This window comes from Lepidochelys kempii, unplaced genomic scaffold, assembly GCF_965140265.1.
Source record: "Lepidochelys kempii isolate rLepKem1 unplaced genomic scaffold, rLepKem1.hap2 scaffold_69, whole genome shotgun sequence".
In the NCBI taxonomy this organism is placed as follows: domain Eukaryota; kingdom Metazoa; phylum Chordata; order Testudines; family Cheloniidae; genus Lepidochelys; species Lepidochelys kempii.
This window is the reverse complement of record NW_027333643.1, coordinates 449,499-476,081: the sequence shown is the minus strand read 5'-3', so window position 1 is coordinate 476,081 and position 26,583 is coordinate 449,499. Positions and strand designations below refer to the sequence as shown.

General features: G+C 52.7%; 1 protein-coding gene across 1 annotated transcript in view; it reads left to right on the top strand.

Moving 5' to 3' along the window:
• Positions 1–26,583, top strand: part of LOC140904782 (uncharacterized) — a 189,573-nt gene that overhangs the window by 16,637 nt on the left and 146,353 nt on the right. Inside the window, 1 exon segment of the mRNA XM_073327143.1 lies at positions 10,267–11,169. Within this exon segment, the coding sequence (XP_073183244.1) occupies positions 10,267–11,169 (903 nt within the window).

Below are 26,583 nucleotides of genomic sequence, written 5' to 3'. Positions count from 1 at the left end.
CAGGCCCTCACTCCGCCCTTCCCAAGTTGTGGACTCACAGGCCTGTGTGCTCTCAGCTCCCCATGGTTTCCAGGGAGAACCCCTAGTGTGCCAGCCCTTCTCGAGGTCACCCCCTCTTTGTCAGGGTCGAGCGGCAGACTCCTCCGTCCCTGGGACCGCTCGCTGCAATCCCCAGGGGAACCCTGTTACTGCAAAAGTCCTTCTCTCTGGTCACACACTTCCAGGGGTTAACCGCCCCCTGAAACTGTCTCTCTCTGAATCTTCAGCACGTCTGGTCCCCGTCAATCCCCCTTTGTTTTCCTGCTCCCCAGTCACTTACTGCAGGAAGCGCCGTCCACGGGGTGCAGTACATCCCACCGCTACCACCAGTTGTTACGGAGTCCCTGAGCGATGCTCTGGAGCTGCTCCCCATGAAGCCAGGCAGGACTCTGGGGCAGTCGCCTTTCCGTGAGCAGCCTGTCTTCAGGACACACAGCTCACCCAGCTTCCACCTTCCTGGGTCTGACCTCGGACCATTCAGCATCCTCTGCCCCTCCATGCCCTTCCCACAGCGAGTCCGCTCAGGCAGGGCTCCTGGGGAAGCCAGAGGGTCCTGCACCCCAACTCCGCAATCAGATGGGACTCTCAGCCAGCCAGTAAAACAGAGGTTTATTAGATGACAGGAACATGGTCTAAAACAGAGCTTGCAGGTGCAGAGAACAGGACCCCTCAGCTGGGTCCATTTTGGGGGGGGCAGTGAGCCAGACAACCACGTCTGCACTTCACTCCAACTCCCTCCAGCCCCTCCTCCTCTGGGCTTTGTTCCTTTCCCGGGCCAGGAGGTCACCGGATTCCTTTGTTCTCCAACCCTTTAGCTCTCACCTTGCAGGGGGGAAGGGCCCAGGCCATCAGTGGCCAGGAAACAGGGTGTCGGCCATTCTCTGTGTCCAGACTCCTGCACACACCTGCCCTCTAGGACTCTGCAACGATCATACACCCTTATCCCACCACCTAGATACTTAAGAACTGCCTAGGGGAAACTGAGGCACCCCCACACTATTCAGAGGAAACATTAAGAACAGTTCCACTTTGTCACAGAGGTAAAAGCTGAGTGCATTTCCCACCACTATTTGGTCAATGAATAGAAATGGGCAACATTGGCAAACGTTTTAGATCCATATTCAGGAATCTGAGAAAAGGTGTAAATCTGAGATTTTCGTCGTAATTTATAATTACGGAGACAGGGAAAGCTCTCAGAGGCATATTCAATTAGAAGTAGACAACTAGAGTAAAAGTGGGGCAAACTTTTTTTATCAATCTTTGAGACGTACAGAGAAAACGTGTCACAAACTACGCAACTGAGAACATGGGATAAACGCCAAGACCGGGGGGGGGGGGGGGGATTTTATGTGGCTATTAAATAACGAGCTGGAAAAGGGGGACCGTTTGTCATATAAAATCCAGCCTGTCCAATACATAAACAGAAAGTGATGGTCCCCCCCCCGGCCCCCGTTCACCTGGGCAGCAGGGAGCCCTCTGAGGGGCTGACTGAAGGGGGCGGGGGAGGGGAGCTGGAGGGCTCCCTGGGGGAGGGGAGGGGGCGGCAGTGGGGGATGGGCAGGTGGGGGCTGGGGGCAACGGTGCGGAGTTGGGGGCATCAAGTGGGACTCGGAAGCCGGGATCGGGGGCAGCCCCATGGGGGACACGTCCCCTCCCTTCCCCGCCCCGGCAGAGACCCGGCGTCTCCTCCCACCCCTACGCCGGGACAGCCAGGTTGGGGGATGGCTCCGGGCTCCAACTTCCCACCGACACCGGGACAAATTGCTGCGGATAAAACGGGGGGGGAGGGAAATCCCGCCCCCCCCCCACGAGAGGGGAGTTTCAATGGACATGTGAGGAGGAGGGAGAGACGGGGGGGGGGGGGGGGGATCAGGGGAGACCAGAGGGCGGATCAATGGGGGGGTGGGGGGAGTTTACAACCAGGTGGGAGCTACCGAGAGGGAAAAGGGGAAAACTGGGGGGCATTTGTGCCCGTGGGGGGGGAGGGGATCCAATTAACTCCCCCGCCGCCCCCCACTTCCCCCCCGGGAATTTCCTGGCTGCACAGAGACAATTCAACCCTCACCCCCCGCAACTCCGGCTTCTCCCCCCAACACCCCCCAAGGGACCCCGCCCGCCGGGCCCCAGTCTCTGCCCCCCCCAATCCCAGCCGTGCCGGGGGCAGAGAGTCACTTTCCTGCCCCCCCACCCGCGGGGTCTCCCACTCACCGGGTCGGGGGCGGGCAGAGCCAGGGGCTGGTCCCAGCTGGAGAAAGCCCCCCCCGGCCGGGCACGGGGGGGTTAATGACGGGCCCCCCCAGCACAGACCCCGGAGCGGAGCCGCAGCTGCTCCTCCGAGAGACCCGACACGAGGCAGCGCCTGGGGGCGGGGCCTGGAGCAGACCGGGGGCGGGGCAGCGTCTGGGGGCGGGGCCTGGAGCAGACAGGGGCGGGGCAGCGTCTGGGGGCGGGGCCTGGAGCAGACCGGGGGCGGGGCAGCGTCTGGGGGCGGAGCCCGGAGCAGACCAGGCGCTGCCTCGTGTCGGATCTGTAGGAGGAGCAGCTGCGGCTCCCCTCCGGGGTCTGTGCGGGGTGGGGCCCGTCATTAACCCCCCCGTGCTCCGGTGAGTGGGAGACCCCGGTGGGGGAGCGCTGGGCGGGGGGGGCAGGAAAGTGACTCTCTGCCCCCTACCTGCCCATCCCCCACTGCCGCCCCCTCCCCGCCCCCAGGGAGCCCTCCAGCTCCCCCCCGCCCCCTTCAGTCAGCCCCTCAGAGGGCTCCCTGCTGCCCAGGTGAACGGGGACCGTGGGGGGGGGACCATCACTTTCTGCTTATGTATTGGACAGGCTGGATTTTATATCACAAACGGTCCCCCCTTTTCCAGCTAGTTCTTTAATAGCCACATAAAAGCCCCCCCGGTCTTGGCGTTTATCCCATGTTCTCAGTTGCGTAGTTTGTGACACGTTTTCTCTGTACGTCTCAAAGATTCCTCAAAAATACCCTCAACGTTTGCCCCACTTTTACTCTCGTTGTCTACTTCTAATTGAATATGCCCCTGAGAGCTTTCCCTGTCTCTGTAATTATAAATTACGACGAAAATCTCAGATTTACACCTTTTCTCAGATTCCTGAATATGGATCTCAAACGTTTGCCAATGTTGCCCATTTCCGCTCTATTCATTGACCAAATAGCGGTGGGAAATACACTCAGCTTTTACCTCCTATCAACAACTGCGATAAAATCCCTCTCATTTTCCACTTTCCTCTCTATAATTTGCATAAATGGATCCAAAATCCCTCAGATTTCCACCCTTTCTCTTTCATTTCTGAACACTGATCTCAAATCTCAGGTTTCCCTCTTACGATGTCATTATCAAATGTCAATTAAAAATCCTCTTGGGTTTGGGGCTGTTCCCCATGTCTCTAAATCCCAGCAACTTGTCCTTTGGGGGGAACCTGTTGCCCTGAGTCCTTCTCCATCCTGGTTGGGAAATTAACCCCCCTGCAACAATGATCATCTTTCCTTCTCCTTTGAGAATCATTTGTTCCCTCCTTTCTCTCTGTTAAAAATGTTTACTGATAAAAGAGACTAGCCATATATTCAATACCCATCAAAGCCAGGGGCCTCCCCCTGTTTGGGGGATGGGTGGATCCCAGTTGGTAACAGGAGACTTGGCTGGACCCTTTTCTTTTCTCCAGCTGGCACGGGATGAGGAGGTCCCTCTGAGTGCAGCGTGGTCCAGAAGTATCCCAAACCCCATGACAAAGGGTCTCCGTGAGGGGGGGCTTCCCGCAGTGCAAAGCTGTAGCCAACTCTGGGGTGGATCCACGGTGGCCATTATTTGCTAGTGACAGAGTATGGAAATGTCTTACTTATTTTAGCCCTCCATGGCTTCCCTTCTCCTGTTAAAGAGGCGTTCCCCCCGGGCTCCCTCTGCCTGTGTGACTGGCCAGCAGGGGGTGGTGATAACTTTCTATCCACTTACCAGACACTGTGAGAGAACATTGTTGCTGGGGGGGGCAGGTGTCTGTGTGGGGAGATTGCAGCGGGAGCTGAAGGGGCATTGTGGTAGGGGGAGGCCTCTGGGTGGCTGGGCAGGGGGGGGCCCGAGTCAGGTTGGTCGATTCTGGAGGATTTGGGGTTTCGGGGTGTAGTTCTGATGTGCCCAGCCCTAAGGCTATGGGTCCTGGAGGTGGGTATGGCTGGGGGCCTGTTGGCTGCAGACCAGTGGGGGTGGGGGTCTCTTGGGCAGGTGGGGCAGGGGATTAGATGCTGCCTGGTGCTGTGCCAGGGGCTCTGTCTGGGATTGCCCAGCTGGCTCCTGGGACCATTGCCATGCCCAGTGCACAGAGCTGTGGTGGGGCGGTCCCTGGCCCAGAGTGAGGGGTCCTCCTGTAAAGCGTCAGGGGGTCCTGCTGGGAGGAGGAGGGGGTCCCAGGCAAATGGGCTGGCAGATCCTGGTGGAGGGCAGGTGGGGGTCCTAGGCAGGCAATGGGGAAATCCCAGGCAGGCAGTGAAGGCCTATAAAATGACTCGACACAAACAGCCCCCCACCCCATTTCTCCTGCCATTTGCAGGAGCAAATCCAGCCATGGGGGAGCAAACAACCCAGGAATGAGAGTTTCCTTGCAGACAGGCATGGAGAGGGCACAGGGAAAAGGAGATAGAGAGACTGACAGGGTCCGTGGGATAAAAGAGTTTTGAAAGAGATTTCCAGCTCTCTCATCTGCCCAGACAGATGTATTACTGCACTGTGGGGAGAATCACTTTCCTGTGGACGAGACGAGGATGAGAGAGAGGAAAACCCAGTTCCTGACTCCATGTCCCTCCTGCTGGGGTGTGGCTGCCGTGGGGTCAGTGTCAGAGGGAATCCTCGAAAGGGACTCCTTTGGTTCTGCTTTTTTCTGGGATTGCGTTCAGAGACTTTGTTTTGGGATGCGGGAGGGAGAAAGGAGGTTAAAAGTGTGTCTGTGGGCCTAGCCTGGCAGGAGGGGCCAGGTCTCTGCTGTAATCCAGAGATTGAGCATTTTCTGAGCACGGCAGAATCTCGGATCTCGCTCTGCAAGGAAAGAGCCTGGGGGAAGCGTGATGTGAATTGAACTAATGTCCGTTCCTAAACTTCTACAACAGCCCTTCTTGCCCGGCCAGGTTGCAGAACGACGCTCATGTTTCTTTCCGGTTCATCCCATCCTCCCATGGGACCAGGGAGTGACATGGCTGCAGAGGAGCCAGCTCAGGTAGGGATTATTGTGGGGGGTTCTGATCTGTTCCTGCAGGAGGGAGAGGGACAGGAAATACACGGGAGAGGGGAAGGTTTGCACCACCGTCTGGTTTGGAGGTTGGAGTGGGGCAGGAAATGCACAGGGTGGAGAAAGGGAGGAGGCCAGGGGGTGGCAGACCTGCTGGGAGTTGTTTAATAAGTGGCCTAGATTCTAGGAAGAGACCCATGAGGTTCGGAGGTGGAAATGCTCCAATCTGGTGAACAGAAAATAACCTACCTAGATGGGGCTGGGAAAAAGGACCAGACTCCTAGTGCTGGAGCCTGACCCAACTAACCAGCGGGTGCCTTGAAATACGAAGGGGGAAGCCACCAGTCAGGCTTAGGGGAGATTCCCCTGCTTCATATCCAGCTCTAGAAGTGGCTAAGTCATTATGCAAGGTAACCTATTTCCCCTTGTTTTTTCCTGCCCCCCCATCCCCCCGACGTTCTTGTTAAACCCTGGATTTGTGCTGGAAATGGGCCACCTTGATTATCATACACATTGTAAGGAGAGTGATCACTTTAGATAAGCTGTTACCAGCAGGAGAGTGGGGTGGGAGGAGGTATTTTTTTCATGATTTGTGTGTATATAAAAAGTTCTTCTACACTTTCCACAGTTTGCATCGGATGAAGTGAGCTGTAGCTCACGAAAGCTTATGCTCAAATAAATTGGATAGTCTCTAAGGTGCCACAAGTCCTCCTTTTCTTTTCACAAGGAGGAGGGTGTTGGGCTTCCTTCAAGAGATCTCTCCCTAGACCCTGCTCGGGGCAGCATCTCCGGTATCAGTCTGTGGCTAGTAGGTGTGTGATGGATCTGCTGGGAGAGAGGAGGGGTGTCTCTTCGCCCCCTCACCCTGGTGTTTCCTGGGTGCTCTGAGTCTGGTGGGGGTGGGACTCTGTTAACTGCGGTCCACCCAGAGTTTCCGTTTGATTGTCTCCTCTCCCCCACGAATAGTGGGGCTGTGAGTGGGGCAGCAGGTCCTGAGTGTGGGGCTCTGGCTCTTTCAGGGGCCGGTGACCTTCGAGGAGGTGGCTGTGCATTTCACCAGGGAAGAGTGGGCTCTGCTGGACCCCGCTCAGAGAGCCCTCTACAGAGACGTCATGCAGGAGACCTATGAGAATGTGACCTCCCTGGGTAAGGATTCCTGTCCCCTCGGTTCTTGGAAGGGGAACGGAAGTGATGAGGTTCACGCCACCCCCACAATGCCACCTCTGCTCTGTCCTGTTCCAGCATCACCCCAGCATGCCAGTGACACACACACGACCAGCGACCCTCCCAGGCTGCTGAACGCTGTGGGAAGAGAGCACAGGAGCAGAATCGCACAGTGTCAAATATCTCCTGTTTGCACAAGTAAAACGGGGGGTTAGGTCCAGCATAACGAACAGAAGCTTCCTACCCCTGGCCTTCTCTCAAACCCTGAGCCTTCTCCACCCAGACCAGAATGTGCTTGGGGTGGAAGAAGCAGGCTGCTGGGGTCAGAGCGGCTGGTCCAGGGTTACTGATCACACAGACCTTGAATGCTGGCTGGGGGAATCCAGACAAGGGAGCTCCAGCAGCAGAACATTGAAACTCAGCCAGGATTACAGATGACACAACTCCTCACTGCTCCAGATTGCCCCGTGCATGGGACAATGGCCTCGGTTGCTGGTGAAAATCCTTGAGACCTGGAGAGTTGCTCCCCCATCCGCATGTGCACTAGCCACAATCTACCTTCTCTGCAGACTTGGTTTTTTGAGTCCCTCATTCCTGAAGTCACATGACCCCGATTCTTATTTTTCACATTCTGCTTTTCTAGACTATTTAGAGTCTGTTGCTTCTGAATGATAGTTTCTAATTTCCCAGTGTTCTCCACACCCAGGGATTTTCCTACTCCCTCCCATTGCACTGGACTCACTAGGTTCCCTAGTATTTAAGAATGGCCACACTGGGACAGACCAAAGGTCCATCTAGCCCAGTGTCCTGTCTTCCGACAGTGACCAGCGCCGGGTGTCCCAGAGGGAATGAACAGAACAGGGAATCATGAAGTGATTCATCTCCTGTCACCCATTCACAGCTTATGACAAACAGAAGTTAGGGACACCATCCCTGCCCATCCTGGCTAATAACCATTCACGGACCTGTCCTCAATAGATTTCTCATGGTGTTTTTTGTTTTTTTTTTTGTAACCCTATTATAATCTTGTCCTTCACAACGTCCTCTGGCAAGGAGTTCCCCAGGTTGACTGTGCATTGTGTGAAGAAATACTTCCTTTTGTTTCTTATAAACCTGCTGCCTATTAATTTGATTGGGTGATTCCTAGTTCTTGTGTTATGAGAAGGAGTAAATGACACGTCCTTATTTACTTTCTCCACGGCAGTTTTGATTTTATAGACCTCTCTCATATCCCCCCTTTGTCTGTTTTCCAAGCTGAATAGTCCCGGTCTTTTTAATCTTTCCCCGTACAGAAGAGTTTCATACCTGTAATCATTTGGGTTGCCCTTTTCTGAACCTTTTCCAATATATCTTTTTTTGAGATGGGGCAACCACATCTGCAGGCAGTATTCGAGATGTGGGTGTACCATGGGTTTATATAGAGGCGATACGATATTTTCTGTCTTCTTATCTAGCCATTTCAGAATGATTCCCAACATTCTCTTTGCTTTTTGACTGCCGTGGCACACTGAGTTGATGTTTTCAGAGAACTGTGCCCAGTGACTCCAAGATCCCTCTGTTGAGTGGAAACAGCTCATTTAGAGCCCATCATTTTATATGTGTAGTTGGGATTATGTTTTCCAATGGGCTGCAATATGGTGCTATCCTGACACCTAGTCCTGCTGAGATACTGCATTCAGTGAGATCCCTGCCCTTCCTGTTCCCGTTCTCATAAAAGAAGAAGAGCATCCAAATGCGTGTTTACCTTCATTCCCTCAGCGGTCCTCATGGGAATCCCTGATCGGTTCCAAAGTGTATTAAAACCTTTCTTAAAGGGTTACCTCCTGGTGGTTATCAGGTCCTGTGAGTTTGTAGCCCAGAAAGACCCCCCTCAGTCAGCTCAAACTCAGCTGTTTATCCCCCAAAAGTCTGTCGTCTTCAGTCTCCTGAATGAGGGGAAATCCGTCACTACCCCTTTCTGCGTTGGGTAAAGCTTCAAGAGGTGGAGCTCTGCATAACCAGCCTTGAGATCTGGCATTCATCACCCTGTAGTGATACCAGCTTGCACAGGAAACCCATCCCGCAGCCCTTCCTGGTATCATGTGGCGCATCTCGGCATCATAGTCTGTGAAGAATTCATGCTTTCAAGGGCTGGCTTAGATATACAGATAACAGTCATAATTAGGGCAAGAGTTTGCAGGCAATGAAAACAGAGTAATTGACAAACGTGAGCAATATCTAATCCTTTAAAGCCTGAAAGTGCCTTGGGGGGAGGGGACAGGAGCCAGCTGTGTCGGGGGCGGTGGGGCTCATATACTGGGCATTGAGAGGCTAGAACCAGCTGTGCGTTGGAGAGATGGGGCATGAACCAGCTGTGTACAGGGGAAATGAGCAGGGGAGAGGTGCTGTGGACACGGCCGCGAGCAGCTGTGAGTGCCATCCTCTCTGCAGCATGATGAGAGAGCCTGGCGTCCCACTGCCGATCCCAGACTTGTATGAGGAGGGAAGAAATTGGCATCAAGTCTCAACCGCAGCCAGCCTGTGCCCTGGGGAGGAGACGGGTGTCTCCAGGGAGAAATCTGGGGGATTGTGACCCTGCATGCCCCACCCACCCTCTGATCAGCAATTCCGGATATTAACGGTGATTCCAGAAACAAAGAGTTATTTTGGGAAAAAATGCAGTCCTAGCGACAATTTCTGGAAAACACTGGCCTTGGTTGTAACATTAAATCCGATAGTCTCAAGATCTAGGCCTGTGTTGATCAGATCTGCCACTCTGCCTTCACGGAGTTCACTCTGCTGGTGGGTTCTACCCCTTCCCCCATTCTGTGTCTGCCTTGTCTATTTAGATTGTAACTTCTTCAGGACACGGGCCATCAACGCTTCTCGGTTTGTACTGTGCCTAGCAAAATGAGGACCCACTGTTAGTTGGCCCTTAGGCACTAAGGTAATGAATATGATTTATAATAATCATCTCCTGGCACTTTGAGCCAAGGAAGCCGGCCTTGGGACGTTACTACTTAAAAGTGAGCTGGGCTTAAAAGCATGGAATATTCTTTGTGACAAGTATCCCACAAATTCCACTGACCTCCCTTGTTTTCTTTGCCTTGAGCAGGGTTTCCAGTTTCCAGAACTGATGTGATCTCGCAGCTGGAACGAGGGGAGGAGTCGTGCGTCCCAGACCTTCATGACTCTAAGAAAAAAGTGCTCCCGAGAGCTGCCTGCATAGGTGAGGCATTAGTTAAACCAACGCCAAAACTGTCGGTGAATACAGGAAACATTTGGGATGCCCTACAAAGACCTTGTGAGCTCTCCAAGTTCTGGATTGTTCCCTGCAGATGTAGAATCGTTAAGCAGAGGTCACTCATGGCTTCCCACCTATCCTGACTGACAACTGGCAGCAGGTCCCTCCCCAATCTCGCTGTCCCCTGAGATTTCTTCTGAGATACGGACCCAGAACTGATCCCTTCCTTTCTCTCCTCTGGGGAAGGTTGAAGGGAAAATCAGCTCCTGATAGGTTTGATCTGTCCTGTACACATTTTGGTTCCTTCATCCCTTTTCCCATTCTTCTCTCTGAGATTTCCTTTCTCTCTGGCGCAGGCAGAGACTTACGTCTGGATTCTCTCGGTCTCCCGTCAGGTGTTGGGATGGTGAGTGAAAACGAGGAGGAGCCCCAGCAGGAAGATGCTGAGCGAGTAGAAGCCCATGGGATGTTGTCAGGAAGGTCCAAAGGGAATGATTCTGGGAGCTGTGCACGCCCAGAAAAAACAAAAGCCTGTGAGAGTCAGCAGAGGCCAGAGGAAAACTTCGGTAGCCAGTCAGACCTTATTACACGTGAGAGAATGAACTTGGAAGGAACACGCTACACATGCCTCGAGTGTGGGAAAAGCTTCAAAGGGAGCTCGGACCTTCTCACACATCAGAGAATCCACACGGGTGAGAAACCTTACGCATGCTGTGTGTGTGGGAAATGCTTCAAGCAGAGCTCGCATCTCATTGCACATAAGAGAATCCACACGGGTGAGAAACCTTATGGATGCCCTGAGTGTGGGAAACACTTCAAGCAGAGCTCACACCTTATTACACATCGGAAAATTCACACGGGTGAGAAACCTTATGGATGCCCTGAGTGTGGGAAACACTTCAAGCGGAGCTCACACCTTATTACACATTGGAAAATCCACACGGGTGAGAAACCTTACGGATGCCCTGAGTGTGGGAAACACTTCAAGCAGAGCTCACACCTTATTACACATCGGAAAATCCACACGGGTGAGAAACCTTACGAATGCCCTGAGTGTGGGAAGCACTTCATTGACAGTTCATCCCTCCTCTCACATCAGCGAATCCACACAGGGGAGAGGCCCTACACATGCTCTGAGTGCAGGAAAAGCTTCAATCACAGCTCTACCCTAATCACACATCAGAGAACGCACACAGGAGAGACCCCCTACATGTGCTCTGAGTGCGGGAAAAGCTTTAATCGGAGCTCTGTACTGACCACACATAGAAGAATCCACACAGGTGAGAAACCTTATGGATGCCGTGAGTGTGGCAAACACTTCAATCAAAGCTCAGCCCTTATCACACATCAGCGAATCCACACTGGTGAGAGGCCCTACACGTGCTCTGAGTGCGGGAAAAGCTTCAATCACAGCTCTACCCTAATCACACATCAGAGAACGCACACCGGAGAGACGCCCTACACGTGCTCTGAGTGTGGGAAACGCTTCAATCAGCGCTCAACCCTTATTAGACATCAGAAAATCCACATGGGAGTGATCTGTAACAAATGCCTTGACTAGGGCTGGCCAAAGGTATTTTTTTCTTTTAAATCACATTTGCTAATTCCCACTTAGTGATCTGTGCCCCATCTTCACCGTGGTTACTCAGCTCCCCCAGATGAGTTGCCTGCTCCTGCCTTTTGCAACTCACCCTTCTTTGGGGTCAGTCCTGTGATGTTTTCTATCAACTCCTTTCCTTTTGGGTCAAAGGAGCGTGTGTCCCTCCAGCCAGGAATGTTCATCAGCTCCAGGTGGGGGAGAGAGGTTTGTTCCCAACAAGCTACACTGAGGCAAAAACTACCCGTGCCTTACATCCACTAGGACTGTACATGGCGTTGGCTGCTCAAGTTAGTGATCTTGGTGTTAAAAGACAATTACAGTTGTCGTGCAGATGCAGCCGAGGTGCAGTGGTTGGCATTAGCTTTCCCCTTGACCTGACCTAAACTCCATCACATGTCCTAGTCTAAACAAAGCCTGAGCATCACAGTTATACTGTTCCCCCATTTAAAAACAATTGTTAGTCATCAAGTTCCCCCACCAGGATCATATTGTTTCATTCCCAGTTGTCACAGTTCAGAGCGCTGTTGCTTCACGTTTTCCTGAAAGCAGATATTTTTCCTCCCGTTTTCCTCCCTTAAAATATATTGAAGTATAACAAAGAGCAGGAATAGGGAAGGGATAGGGAAAAATGTCTTTTCCCCTCTGTAACAACAGAAGAACATAGGGTAAATCAGAGGGATTCTCCATCACCATCTCTATCCCCCTGTTCTTCAATTGGAAAGGTCAATATTTCCCGAAGGGGCTGGGAAGAGGATTCTCAAGTAAATGATTTGGAACTAAGCAAAAGACCCATTCATTTGCCTCCCAAAGCAGTTGTGGCCCATGCCCTGCAGGAGGTTGCTCCTGAAGATCTTCCCTTCCTAATCAGGTGCATGTTGCCTCTTATTTGGGAAATGCAATCCCTTCCTAGGTAGAGATGGGAAAAATGGAAGTGACATTTCTGTTCAGCTCACTCCTGGGAGATGCTGTAAATGTGTAGGAAATGAATCCATGAGGAATGTGATAGAGCTGCAGAAAGACACCCATTTTGAGTAGATACCTGACATTTGGTGTCTTAGAGGGATTCTAAGCTGCACCTGAATTTAGTCCCTTATTTAAATCTGTTGCACCAGATTAAAGAAACAAAAGGGCATATTTGGGGGAGTTCTACCTCAGTATCGCTACTGGTATGTCGTGTGGTTGGTGAAGAATTCTACGCCAGAGCCGTGTAAAATTGCTACAACTAAAGTCAAAGATTTGACAAGAACTCAGGTAGAAATGAGAGGTACGAGTGGTTGATTTTCACCCCAGAGATGGACGCTATGGTGACCTGTGGCCAAGGTAAACTGTTTTTAGAATTGCTCACACTTCTAAAGGATGCCATGATGAAATTGGGAACAACTGTCTTTTACCATTTGGATCCCAAGTTTCCTGAAGCAGAGAGAGAAACAGCTGATTCCTTCAGAGCCATGCCATGCCTATGGGTCCCAAACTGGCTGCCTTGCTGGACAAGAAGCACTTCCGTGTTGGTTAAATGATGGTAGCCAATGAGGGAATGTAACAGATTCCAAGTTCAGACTGCAGGATACATGAATGCTGAGTCCAGAGTCTGTGGTTTGGTCTCTTAGTTTTGCTCTTGAGTCTAATGCATGTGTCTCACTGTTCCGCCTCCTGCTACTCTGAAAGATTAGAAAGTGTGAAAGTAGAGCACAGGTGGTTTTTCTCATGATGCAGCCTTCCCACGTAGTGTGAGACCCCTTCCACCCACACTTCTGGGAGAAGACCCAGGGAGAAATGAACCCTCAGAAATGGAAGGCTCCTAGGTTATGGGAGAATGTGATTTCACACAGAGCTCACTGGGTGAAAATGGGAATTAAGAGAAAACTGCCCTAAAGGTTTATAGTTTGTAATCTTTGAAGAAATTGTTACCAGCAACAAGGAAATTGCACATGAAGTTTATTAGTGTAAGGTAAGAGGCTGATTCTGTGATCACTTTCAGTGTTACAGTATAATTCAGGTTTTCTTCTAGCCCCCTCCTACAAAATAGCAAATGGTGGCTAATCCTGCAATAAAAACCTGACTCCAAAGGAATCAGGTTTGGGGGAAAATGTGAGAGAAATAGCATGTACGAGAATAGAGACCCAGTATAGACTGGAATGATTTCTGTTTCAAATGGAATTTATTTGGTAAATTTTAAAATAAATCTTCTGTTGGGAGGAAAACTACTTGAGAGAAGATGTGGAACCTTTTCCCCAGTGAGAGGGAAAGAGCCAGAGAGTTCCCCAGGGCTCTTGTTCGCAAAGCAAAGATGTCACATTAGGCAGGAGATGTCAAGATCTACAATGGTGATGGGCGAGTGATGGGAGCTTTTCTGGGTGGTTGTTGTTTGGTTGTTTTTTTTCATGTAATTTTTGTTTTGTTTTTGCAACTAGTTCTTTTTATAGCTGCTGAGCCCCCTTGTCCTTATGAGCACAGCTCTTTAACCCTCAGGCCTGGCTCTGAAAACCTCAGAACCGGCTTTGCGGTTTTTTTTTTCATGTTTGCTATCTTTGGAGTTCGCACATCCACACGACATGCGGTTCACAGCAACGGATACTTTGAGAAACCTGCTGGGTGAAGCAGGCCTTTTCCAAACTGACATTGGCCCAAATTCTGCCTCAATTCAGCTGGATTGGGACACGTCTGTGTCAAAGGAGTGGTTCACACCTGATTTGCCCAGAGACCTCAGAGGAGGGGTAGTTAGATATAGGATAAGTAGGAATCGACAACAATTAAGTTAAATATAAAGGTGAAAGACCCTCACCTTGCAGGTCAACAAGCCTGTTCTGTTCTTTCCCTCCAATGCATCTGGCACTGGTCGCTCTCAGGTAGCACACTGGGCTTGACGGACCATTGGTCTGACCCAGTCTATGACCTGTCGTGCGTTCTTATGGAAGTCCTCTGCGGGCTTGTCTACACGGGCAAGTTTCTGCACAGGAAAGCAGCTTTCTGCGGTGTAACTCCCGAGGTGCGCACTCAGATTTCGTGATGCATGATAGGAAGGGGCCATGACAGGGACACACTGCCGTGCGGGGTCAAAATGAAGGAGCTGTGACATGCCTACCACAAGGTGCAGGAGGCAAACTGCTGCTCCATATTGGGGGCTAACTAACCCCAGCATCACGGCAAGAATCTACCTAGCAGCTGGAGAAAAAATATGAATGAGAGTCAAAGACACCTCCACGTGGCGTGTCTCTTCCCCAATCTCAACACCTGGAAGATTGTCTGGAAGACTCAGAATTTGAACTGCAGAGATTGGTCTCAGGCTGAGAGGGAATTCAGTCTGTGTATTAAGAACTCAACATGGCCTGGAGCAAGCAGTGAGTGAGAAAAGCTGTTTGATCCAATTCTTGCTTAGTATATTCAAATTAGAGTTTAGACTGGGAGTCTGTTTTCATTTGTTATGTAACCACTTTTGACCTCTGTAACCAATACTTATACTCAGTTAAAATCTAACTTTCTGGAGTTAATAAACTTATTTTACTATTTTATACTTACTCCTGAGTTTGTCCAAAGTGCTTGGGAAAGTTGCTCACATGACAAAGGCTGGTGCATGTCCCCTTTATTTTTGATGAAGTGGTGAACTAATTAATGAGCTTACACTTTTCAAGAGAAGGACTGAGACGATCGCATTCTGACCTTTTACTGACACTTCTTTAATAACTAAAAAAAAAGAACAGGAGGACTTGTGGCACCTTAGAGGCTAACTGATTTATTTGAGCACTGTCCAGTTTTGGGCCCCACACTTCAAGAAGGATGTGGATAAATTGGAGAGAGTCCAGCAAAGGGCAACAAAAATGATTAGGGGACTGGAACACATGAGTTATGAGGAGAGGCTGAGGGAACTGGGATTGTTTAGTCTACGGAAGAGAAGAATGAAGGGGGATTTGATAGCTGCTTTTAACTACCTGAAAGGTGGATCCAAAGAGGATGGATCTAGACTATTCTCAGTGATAGCAGATGACAGGACAAGGAGGAATGGTCTCAAGTTGCAGTGGGGGAGATTTAGGTTGGATATTAGGAAAAACCTTTTCACTAGGAGGGTGGTGAAACACTGGAATGCATTACCTAGGGAAGTGGTGGAATCCCCTTTCTTAGAAGTTTCTAAGGACAGGCTTGACAAAGCCCTGGCTGGGATGATTTAGTTGGGGTTGGTCCTGCTTTGGGCAGGGGGTAGGACTAGATTCCTCCTGAGGACCCTTCCAACCCTGATCTTCTATGATTCGATGACCCTCCTCCAGGAGTGACAGAGCCTGGCATGTGCTGGAAGAAGCGGGGAGCTCTGGTGCCCACGGACCTGTCCTGGCAGCTTTCTCAGCAGCAAAGAAATCAATTCTCCCTGCCCCTGAGCAACCCACCCACAGCTAATGGCAGCATTGGTGGGGGGTCCCAAGCTTTGCACCAACGTCCACATTTCAGACCTTCCTCTCATGGCACTTTCCATGTGAATTAGGACAAGCAAGCTGGGGAAGCTCCATGGGGTAATAGAAACCAGGGCTGCAGGGAAGGTTTGAACTCACAACCCCAGCAATATTGCCCTTTGCACTTACCACTTGCACCCCTGCAGGGGCTCCTTGGACAGCGCTGGGAAGTCGGCCGTGATCCGTCTCTGTGGTTCGCACCTTTGCCTGGCAATTGAAAGGCTGCCGGTTCAAACCTCACTCAAGCTGTGGCTTTCCAGCAATGAGACTCCAGTCCATTTTAACAGGAAGAAAATCTCCTCTATTCTGGTTTAGCCCCATTTGACTCCTTCTGCCCGTCTTCTTCCTCCCCCATCGGTCCCTTTCCTTCCCCATTGGGGCCATGCAGAGGGGAGCCCCAGTCAGTCTCTGTCACCGAGAGGCTGTATCCCATAAGGGGAGGGAGGGGTCGCTGTAAAGCATTGATAATGGGTGGGGGAGGGGTGTGCGTGGTTAGGGGGAGAAAGTCTGGAGAACTAACAGTGGGGCCCAGAGAGATTCCCCCACAGACTGGGGAGATCCCCTGCTGCCCACCATCACCCAGCTCTGGGAAGAACAACTTGGGATTGCTTGGGGAACCCACCTTTAAAAACACAAGTGTTCCATGCTAGTTACATTTGAATAAGACCAAAGCCGCCTCAAACCCAGTGTCACAGTCACTGGGACGACTTTGTCCTGACATTTTACCGGCCGCAGCCACAAAGCGAGTCAAATTACGGCTCCCGTTCGGCGTCAAGGCTCACAGACGAACCCAGAGGCTTTTCCTTCCTCAGGTTCTGCCGTCATTTCAGTGCTGGCCTGTTCCGAGATTCATCGTTGTGCAAAGCAGCGTCAGGCCCTGAAACTGGGCGAGCCCAGAGCAGAGGCTGCCTTCATTTAACCCTCCAAAAACCAACCCGCCAAAACGTGGATTAGCACCCATGCTCCTCCAGCCGCAGGGGAGGTGCCTCATCTGGGCCCCTGGTGCCCATGCTCCAGCAACATAAGAGCACGGGGGCCTGGCTCCACCAAAGTCCGGGGCCCGGTGTCTCCCCCAGCCCCGCCTGCTGCCCCCGGGCAATTTAAAAGGGCCCGGAAACCCCCACCGCCATCACCGGCAGCACAAGGGGGCTAAGGCGGCTTCCTGCCCACCCTCGCTCCGTGTAACCCTTCTGCCCGTCAGAGTTGGCAGCAACAAGGGCCGGGTTCAATATCTAGGGGATCCATTCCAATAACACAATGCAAACCGGCTCGAGCCCCCACCCAGTGACCTGGGACAAATATGTACCACCCCCGCTGGGCACCTCCCAGAGGCAATCCTTCCCCTCTCGCAAGCACCTAGTCTGAGTGTAGCAAAAAGCCTTTTAATAACAGAGAGAAACAATGTGGCATTATGTTGGGGAAACAGCACCAACAGGATTCATAACACAACCCACGAGCAAAAAAAAACCCACCCCAAGCAAATTGGGGCATGCCCTTTCCCTTTGGTTCTTGAGTCCAGCAACCCCAAATCACCCAAAGTCCCAAAAGTCCAATGACCCAAAAGTCTCTGTCCCTGGTCAGGGCAGCCCCAAAGTTCAAAAGTTTATCTGCAGAGCTTTACCTCCCAACCTGGGTGGAGATGGGGGCGGGGTAAAAGGCACCTTACATGATCTGAAGCTGACCGCCCCACAGCTCCATAGGCCTCCACTCCACCAGCCGCCCCACAAACTGCTTCGCTCAGCTCCGCTCCGCGGCCCACCAGCAGCTCCCGCCGTCCCATGAACTGCTCCACCAGCCTGTCCACGAGGCACTCCAGCCGTCCCACAAACTTCTCCACAATAGATCTTCAGGCTCCCCCACTACTGAACACAACGCTCAGTGATTTCGGCTCTTACTCAGTTCAGCTCTTTGGTGAAGTCAGCTTGTAGTAGGGGAGCCTCAGTGCTGGGACACCATTAGCCCGAAATGAGCTTCGCAGCCTGTAACTAGAGTCCTAACGGAATCAAAATTAGCTCTGAGACTCCACAGTGGAGAGAAAAGGAAGAGCAATTAGCATGTAAGTCCATCGCCAAGGGACCCATGGCACCAAGTATTAATACTTACCCCCAACCTCTCTCAATTCACAGCGTTTTGGAACCCATGACCCTTGCCTAGCGAGTGCTACTTAGTTGATGGTGAGTCCCTCCATCATAACAAAAGGCCAAGTACAGTTCCCAGCACAGTTCCCATAATCAGGGTAATAACAATTTATTCTTCCTGCCCCAATAACAGAGACACTGGGGATCCCACAGCAGCCAAAGTGAGCATTTGGGCAGCTATGGCCTCGTTCTAGGCGGGGTGGGTGTGCCTATGCAAATGAGATCGGCCCCTGAAGTTCTTTTCCACAACTTGCCAGACCTCACCACCAGATGTCAGGGTGAGGCTCACCCTGACACTGCTTACACTCCGTGTGGCCTGTCAGTCTCGGAAGCGGCTGGCGCGTCCCTGCAGCCCCGGGGGTGGGGGGATCTCCACACGCTGCCCCCGCCCCGAGGGCCGACTCTGCCATCTGTGGCAATGGGAGCTGCTGGGGTGGTGTCCGTGGGCAGCGATGGGCAGAGACCCCCCACCTAGGAGCTGCTGCCAGAGGGGGGTGTGGGTCGCTTTTGGGAGATCCCTGAGGTAAGAGCTGCACCCTCATTCTCTCCCGCACCCCAAGCCCCAGCCCAGATCCCAGCCCCCTGTACCCAAACTCCCTCCCAGAGTCCACCCCCTGCACTCCCTCCTCCACCCTACCCCCATGCCCCAGCCCAGAGCCCACACCCCACACCCAAACTCCCTCCCAGAGCCTGCGCCCGCACCCCCTCCTGCACCCCAACCCCCAACCCCAACCCAGATCCCGCACCCAAACTTCCTCCCACAGGCCTCCCCCCACACCTGCTCTCGCACCCCAACCCTCTTCCCCAGTCCAGAGCCCACCCCTTGCACCCAACTCCCTCCCAGAGCCCGACCTGCACCCTCTCCTGCACCCCAACCCAATCCCCCAGCCCAGAGCCCACACCTGAACTCCCTCCCAGAACCTGGCCACCCCACCCATTCCTGCACCCAATGCCCTGCCCCAGCCAAGACCCCACACCTGCACCCAAACTGCCTCCCAGAGCCTCTACCCCTCACCCCCTCCCACACCCTAACCCCCTGCCCCAGCCCAGAGCCCACACCACACATCCAATTCCCTCCCAGAGCCTGCCCCCACACCTGCTCCTGCACCCCAACCCCCTGCCCCAGCCCAGACCCCACACCCTTCATTCCCTCCTGCACCCCAACACCCTGCCGCAACCCACAGCCCACACCCAAACTCCCTCCCAGAGCCCAACCTCTTTCCCTCTGCCTCCCATACCCAAACTCCCAGAGCCTTAGGCAGATGTGGGGGGAGGTGGACGGGGAGGCAGGACTTGGTCCCATTCTGGAAACCACCAAAAATTGTAGAAACCTGCCGCCCCTGTCCAGCCCAACCTTCTGCAGGTGCCCCTCAGGCCCCACCCGTGCAGGGTTTGAAGCTTGCATTGCTTAAATTCCAGGACGCTGGGGGACTTCAGCTCCCCTTTGTCCAGCGGGAACCTTCAGCCCACTCCCAACCAGATTCTTGTCCATGGCATGACTGTCGGGGGGCTGGGCCCCTCTTTGTCTTTTCTCTCTGGGACAGGCCAGGGTACCTAGAACTGGGGTATCTGAGCACCCAGGACCTTCTATGGAGATGCCCTTCCCCTTCCCCTTCCCCTTCTGTGGTCCCATCTGTCATTGACTCCAGCCTGTTTTCTATCCATCATCAGCACCATCCCAAGCCAGCTGCACCCGCCTCAAAAAGACAGTGTCCCCTGATGGGTGTAAATCATAGAATCATAGAATATCCTCATTTACACATTTCTTTGGCAGTCATGACAGGAGACAAAGGGTTTCTATTCCCAACTTGAAGGCAAGGAGTGCATTAGGGGCAACTCCAAGGGAAAGACTATTGATGGAGATCTCAATCTAAATTCTACACGAGTTTTGTTATCTTCCCTTTTGGTTCTATCCCTGGAAATTCCCCCCGACTAGTCTGCTGAAAGATAAAATCATCTAAATCTGCCTCCAAAGAACCTGACCGGCTGAAGCAGGAGGAGACCTGAGAGATGGCCACTTTCAAATCAAAAGGGAACGCTGAGACCTGCCTGTTGCCACACCCGCCCCCACCCGTCCCCAGGAGAAGGAGGCGCCGACCTGTCGTGTGCGATCTAATGAGCAGGGAAAGAATCTGGGAATTACCTTCTGTAAAAACTCATCCCTTTGTTCCTCAAACACCTGTGGAAATAGCTGATTCAAGAAGTTGTTGACAGAGGGATGGTCCGCGTCTCTCAGCAGCTCCTTGGGTCACCAGCCGTTGTCAACCAAGCCAGTTGGCAGATTGACGGCAGGGCAAGAATGCTGACCCCCAACACTCTTTGCTGTTGGCCTCCGTGACATCACAATCAGCTTGTGCATAAACACACACAGACCCCACCCAGAGAGACACACCCCCACTGAGCAACTCCCCACTCTCCCTCCCAGCACTTCCTGCCCACCCCAGAACAGCTGTTTCATGGAATTGAGGATGCTCCGGGAGGGTCGGTTCGGGGCAGGGACATGGCACACTTGGGGCACTGCATGGGACTCTTCTCTCCTCAGTGCAGGGCTCAGCACTTGTCCTTGCTGAACCTCATCAGATTTCTTTTGGCCCAATCCTGTAATTTGTCTGAATCACTCTGAACCCTATCCCGACCCTCCAGCGTATCTCCCTCTCCCCCCAGCTTAGTGTCATCTGCGAACTTGCTGAGGGTGCAATCCATCCCGTCCTCCAGATCATGCACGAAGATGGTGAAGAAAACCGGCCCCCAGAGTGACCCGTGGGGAAGCGGGGGAGGGGGTGGAGGAGAGGAGGCAGACGGTGAGTGGCAGGGACCCCACAGAGGGGGGTGCAGTGGAGGAGAGGGGGAAATCATCCAGGCAGCGGTGGGCAGTGTGGGCTGGGAGAAGGGGCGAGGCAGATACAGGAAGAGATGGAGCACAGGCGGGGCACTGGGGCCCAGGCACCCGGGGCCTGGTCATTGTTGGCACCAAGAGAGGAGAGGAGAGGAGACGGAGACGGAGACGGAGACGGAGACAGAGACAGAGACAGAGTATGTGTGATGGCCAACGCACTAGAGGAGAGACAGAGAAAAACATGGTAGGATAGCAAGCAACTCACCTCCTGGAGTCATCTGTGATGAAGCGGGACTTCATGTTTCCTCTGAATTGTGTGGGGGTGCCTCAGTTTCCCCTATGCAGTTCTTAAGGATCTAGGGGGTGGGGTAAGGGTGTATGATCGTTGCAGAGCTCTGGAGGGCAGGTGTGTGCAGGGGTCTGGACACAGAGAATGGCCGACACCCTCTTTCCTGGCACCTGATGCCCTGGGCCCTTCCCCCCTGCGAGGTGAGAGCTAAAGGGTTGGAGAACAAAGGAATCGGGTGCCCTCCTGGCCGGGGACAGGGACAAAGCCCAGAGGAGGAGGGGCTGGGGGGAGTTTCAGTTGGGGGCTGGCTGGAGACATGGAGCGAAGGGCAGACGGGGTTGTCTGGCTCACTGCCCCCCCCCCCAAAATGGACCCGGCTGAGGGGTCCTGTTCTCTGCACCTACAAGCTCTGTGTTAGACCATGTCCCTGTCGTCTAATAAACCTCTGTTTTCCTGGCTGGCTGAGAGTCCCGTCTGACTGCGGAGTTGGGGGGCAGGACCCTCTGCCCCCCCAGGACCCCGCCTGGGCGGACTGGCTGTGGGAAGCGCAGGGAGGGGCAGAGGAGGCTGAAGGCTCCGAGGTCAGAGCCAGGAAGGTGGAGCCGGGGGAGCTGTGTGTCCTGCAGACAGGCTGCTCCCCGAGAGGAGACTTCCCCAGAGTCCTGCCTGGCTTCCTGGGGAGCAGTCCCAGAGCATCGCCCGGGGACCCCGGGACATCCTCCTCCTCGATGAAACCTTCTGCCGTGTGACGTGCTGTGTGTGTCGTGTTGCGTGTGTCGTGTGACGTGTTGTGTGTGTGACTTGTGTGTTGTTTTGTGTGTGTGAGATGTGTTTATGTGTGCGTGTTGTGGTCCGTGTTGAGTGTGTGTGTGTGCCATGTTGTATACCGTGTTGTGTGCATGTGACGGTGTGTGCCGTTTTGTGTGCATGTTGTGTGTGTCGGTGTCATGTGTTGTGTGAGATTTTTGTGTCTCGTGTTGTGTGCCGTTTTGTGTGTCGTGTGTCGGTATCGTGTGTCGTGTTGTGTGTGGGTGTGTGATATTTTGTGTGCGAAGTTTTGTGCATCGTGTTGTGTGTGTGTGTCACGTGTGCCGTTTTGTGTGTCATGTGAGGTGTTGTGTGTCATATTGTGTGTGTGTGTCGGTGTCGTGTGTGATTTCTTTGTCACGTTGTCTGCTGTTTTGTGCGTCATCAAGTGTGTGTGTGTGTATGTGTCGGTGTCGTGTGTTGTGTGTGATTTTTGTGTGTCTTGTTGTGTGCTGTTTTGTGTGTCAGTTTATTTGTGTGTCATGTTGTTTGGGTCTTTCGGTGTCCTGTGTTGTGTGTGTGTGAGAGTGTTCTCTCTTTGTGTGTCGGTGTCATGTTGTGTGTGTGTGTGTCAGTGTTGTCTGTCGTGTTTTCTGTGTGTTGTCTTGGGTGGCCCCTCAGGGTATTGCACAAACCATTTCCATCGTGGAGAAACAGTGACACCAGGTGGCCAATCCAGATAATGTACAAACCATTTCCCTCACAGAGCAACAGTGACACCGGGTGGCTAATCCAGGTATTGCACAAAGCATTTCCCTAATGGAGCAACAGTGACACTCGGTGGCCACTCTGGGTAATGCACAAATAATTTCCTTAACGGAGCAACAGTGACACTGGGTGGCCAGTCAGTGCAATGCACAAATCATTTCCCTCCTGGCCCAACAGTGACACCGGGTGGCCACTTGGAGTAATGCAGAAAGCATTTCCTCACGGAGCAATGGGGACACTGTGTGGCCAATTCAGGTATTGCACAAATCATTTCCCTCCTGGCCCAACAGTGACAGTGGGTGGCTAAACCAGGAATAGCACAAAGCATTTCCCTTATGGAGCAACAGTGACACCGGGCGGCCCCTTGGAGTAACACACAAATCATTTCCTCCCGGAGCACCCGTTGCACAAACTGAGTTTAATAATAATAATAAACAACAAATAGTTTCACTAGAAAGGCAGATTTTCAGTGATTATAAGGGATAGCAAACAGAAGAAGGCAGATTGCTAAGCAAATACAAATACACACACATACTAAGCCTAAGATCTTAAAGAGACTGGATTCAAGAAGTAATTTCCCATCCTAAAGGTCTTTTGGCAACTTGAAGAGTTTCTGTAGCTTAGACTTCCCGTTGTTTCTCTTTACAGACTAGACTCCTGTCTTAGTCTGGACTTCCCCCTTCTCATTCCCTTTGTCTCTTCAGGTACTTTCTGCAGCCTTTCTACTGCCCTGCATGATTTTCCTCCGCTCCGACGTCTCCATGGCTCCCGAGACCTCACCTGTGGGAATGCACACCTACCCGTGTCCTACAAAGGGAGACGGCACCAGGAGAGCAGAGGGGAGAGAGCGAGTTGGCGAACACATGAGAAGACGGCGAGTGCGGACGAGGAACTGGCAGCGCCGACCTGGCAGCCGGGTCTGCAGCGGGCAGAGAGCGGAGGCCTGGTTCCGCCTCCTTGGAAAGAGGCCCAAGCGGCTCAGGCCCCTCCTGCCGCGTTCCCCTCCGGCGAGAGCTCCGGCACCATTCCTCGCCAGAGCCGCTGCGAGAGCCGAGCCGGAGCCCTCGCTCCACAGCGCTCGACGTGGGCTGGGAATCTCGCCCTCGGCCCTGCCGCCCTCTTCCCTCCCGCCCACACCGGCCCCACGCGCCGCCCAGAGACCGAGTTCCCCCGACCGTCCCCGCTCCGCTCTCGCCCCCGCGGGGGGTCATCTCCGGGGTGTGATTTCGGTGTCGTGTCCTCTGCCGTCTTGTGTGTCGTGTGACGTGTCAGTGTCGTGTCGTGGGCGTGTGAGACGTCATGTGTGTCAGTGTGTTTGCCGTCTCGCTGTGTGTGAGTCGTCGTGAGTCGGCGGGTGGGTGTGGGTGTGTGTGTGTGTGGGCGTGAGTTGTGTGTGGTGTGTGTCTTTCGGCGTGGGCGTATGTTGTGGTGTGTTGTGTTTTGTGTGTGGGGGGCGTGTCGTGTGGTGTGTTGTGTGTTCTGCGTGCGTTGTGTGGGCGTGTGTGGGTGTGTGTTGTGTGGGCGTGTCATGTGTGGGCCTATGTGAGAGAAGTTGTGTGTGTGTGTGAGACGTCATGTTTGTGTGTGTGTGTGAGACGTCGTGTGTCTTGTGTGTGTGTCAGTCGTTGTCTGTGTCGTGTGTTTGTCAGTTTCATGTGTGTCAGTATTGTGTGTCGGCGTGTGTGTGTGTGTCGGCATGTGTGCGACATTATGTGTCGTGTGTTTGTGTGTGGACGTGTGTGAGAGCCGTCGTGTGCCTTGCATGTGTGTCGGCGTGTGTGAGAGACGTGTCTCTGTGTGTGAGACGTTGTGTGTCATGTGTGTGTGAGACGTGGTTGTGTGTGTGTTGTCTTGAGTGTTTTGTTCAGTGTGTGATGTGTTATGTGTGATTTGTGTGTGTGTGACGGGTTGTGTGTCGTGTTGTGCGCGCATGCGACGTCTCCCATGATCACGCAGTTTCCATGAGTATTTACTTCATTAAAAACATTAAAGAGGGCTCGATCCATATCCACATGAGATCCCGGCGGCCTCTAGCAGACTCCAAGCACTATCCCAGGGGAGGCTCGAGTCGTTTGCTTCCCCAATGTCATTTTTGCCCAGACGGACTCTGTCTTCTCCATTCCATCGCTGATTTCTTTACATTCGACCTCCTCATTGATAGACAATCCTACTCCACCACCTTGACCTTTATTTCGGTCTTTCCTAAACAGCACAGACCCTTCAACACCCGTAGTCCAGTCATGACGACTATTCCCCCCTGTTTCTGTTATCCCGAGAATATCTGGTTTCACTTCCTGCACCAGTACCTCTAATTCCTCCATTTTGTTACCTAGGCTCCTCGCATTGGTGTACAAACATCTTCATTTTTGCTGTTTGGCCTCGCTCACGTTCTTTACCCAATGAGGCACGGTCATTCCACAGCCAGCAGAACCTACTAGACTGGTGTCCACACTGCCCTTCCTCCTTATAGCCATTCCCCTACCCACGGCTGTATCCTTTCTTACTTTCTTTTCTTCCCTCTCAAGGCTAAAATCCGGCATGGAGATTACCTGGACATCCCCCAACCAACCATCTCCCCCAGATTCCTAGATTAAAGCTCCCTTAATCAGTTGTGCCAGCCTCCATCCTAGAAGTCTGTTTCCTTCCCTACTCAGATGAAGTCCATCCCGAGAGAACTGTCCTCTGTCCAGGAATGCCTCCCAGTGGCCATACATCCCAAAGCTGTCCTTCTAGCACCACTGCCTGAGCCATCTGTTGATAGTCATAATCTTGTCACGCCTTTGTTGACCTTCTCCAGGAATAGGCAAAATCCCACCACAGATCACCTGAGCCTCGATTTCCTTAAGCGTCTTCCCCAGCCAAGCACAGTCTCCCTTAATCCTTTCCAGCGAGAATCTAGCTGTATCATTTGTTCCCACATGAAGGATAATTAGGGGATTCTTTCCCGTTCCCTTTAGGATCCTTTTCAACCTCAGATCTACATCCCGTATCTTAGCACCTGGAAGACAGCACACCCTTCTATTCTCTGGATCAGCTCTGGTTACAGGCCTGTCTAGTCTTCTCAGTAAAGAGTCCCCGATCACGTAGCCCTGCCTTTCCCTGGTGACAATGCTATTCTCCAGTCTATCCCCTGTTCCCTCTGGCTGCAAGTTCTTTCCATTCCTATTCTCCCTTGTAATCCTCTTCAACCCATCCTGTATCCTCCTGCGGCTCATATTTGGTGTCGTCTCCATTGACTCTTCCCCTTTTCCTATAGGACTAGCCACTCTTCTCTTCCTCCTTGCCCCTCCACCTTCAGTGACTACCTGTTGAGCCCCTTCTTCATTTTCCAACTCTCAAAAACTATTCCTGAACTCTATTTCTCCTTCACTAGCCCGTCTTTTCCTCTGCCTGGTTTTTTTTTAGTCACATGCTTTCACTGACCACTTTCCTCACCCAGCAGTCTCCCCTCAGAATTCCTCAGTCCTGCTTCCATCTGCAAGTCTGAGCTTTTCCCTTCAGATACCTCATGTCTTTGCTCCATCATCTGCTCAAACCCCTTTCTAAACTCAACCAGACTTTCCACCTGCATCTCCAAACCTCCGATCTTCTCCTCCATCAGCTCGAGCAGATGGCATTTCATGCAGACAAAACTCTTACCAGGTCCCCCCTCCAGGATCATGGACATGCGGCAGCTTCCACAGCCAGTCATCTCCATTGTGTCTTCCACGACATGAGTCACTCCCACCGCTGCCTCTGTGTCTGTCATCGCCTTCCCACCTAAATCCTGTTCACCTGGGAAACACCCAAATCCCACCCCCCACAGGAACAACAAACCCCAAACAAGCACCACAAGACAAACTCCCCCTCAGACTCCCCTGTTTACAGCCCTGTTTGCTGGCTCCTGTTCCACGGCCTGACTGGCTGGCTCCCTTCATAGGACCCCGAGTCAGAGAAGCCCTGGCCCCGAATCAGGGCTCAGCTTCTCCCCCAGCACAAAGCCCCCACAAGCCTCGACACGTACACATAATCCCAATACACAACCAAATGCCAACACCTTCTCCCCCACACCATTCACAGCTGTTGGTGGGTCTTGGGGAAACCCTGGTGCACCAGCGGGGGCGGGTGTCTG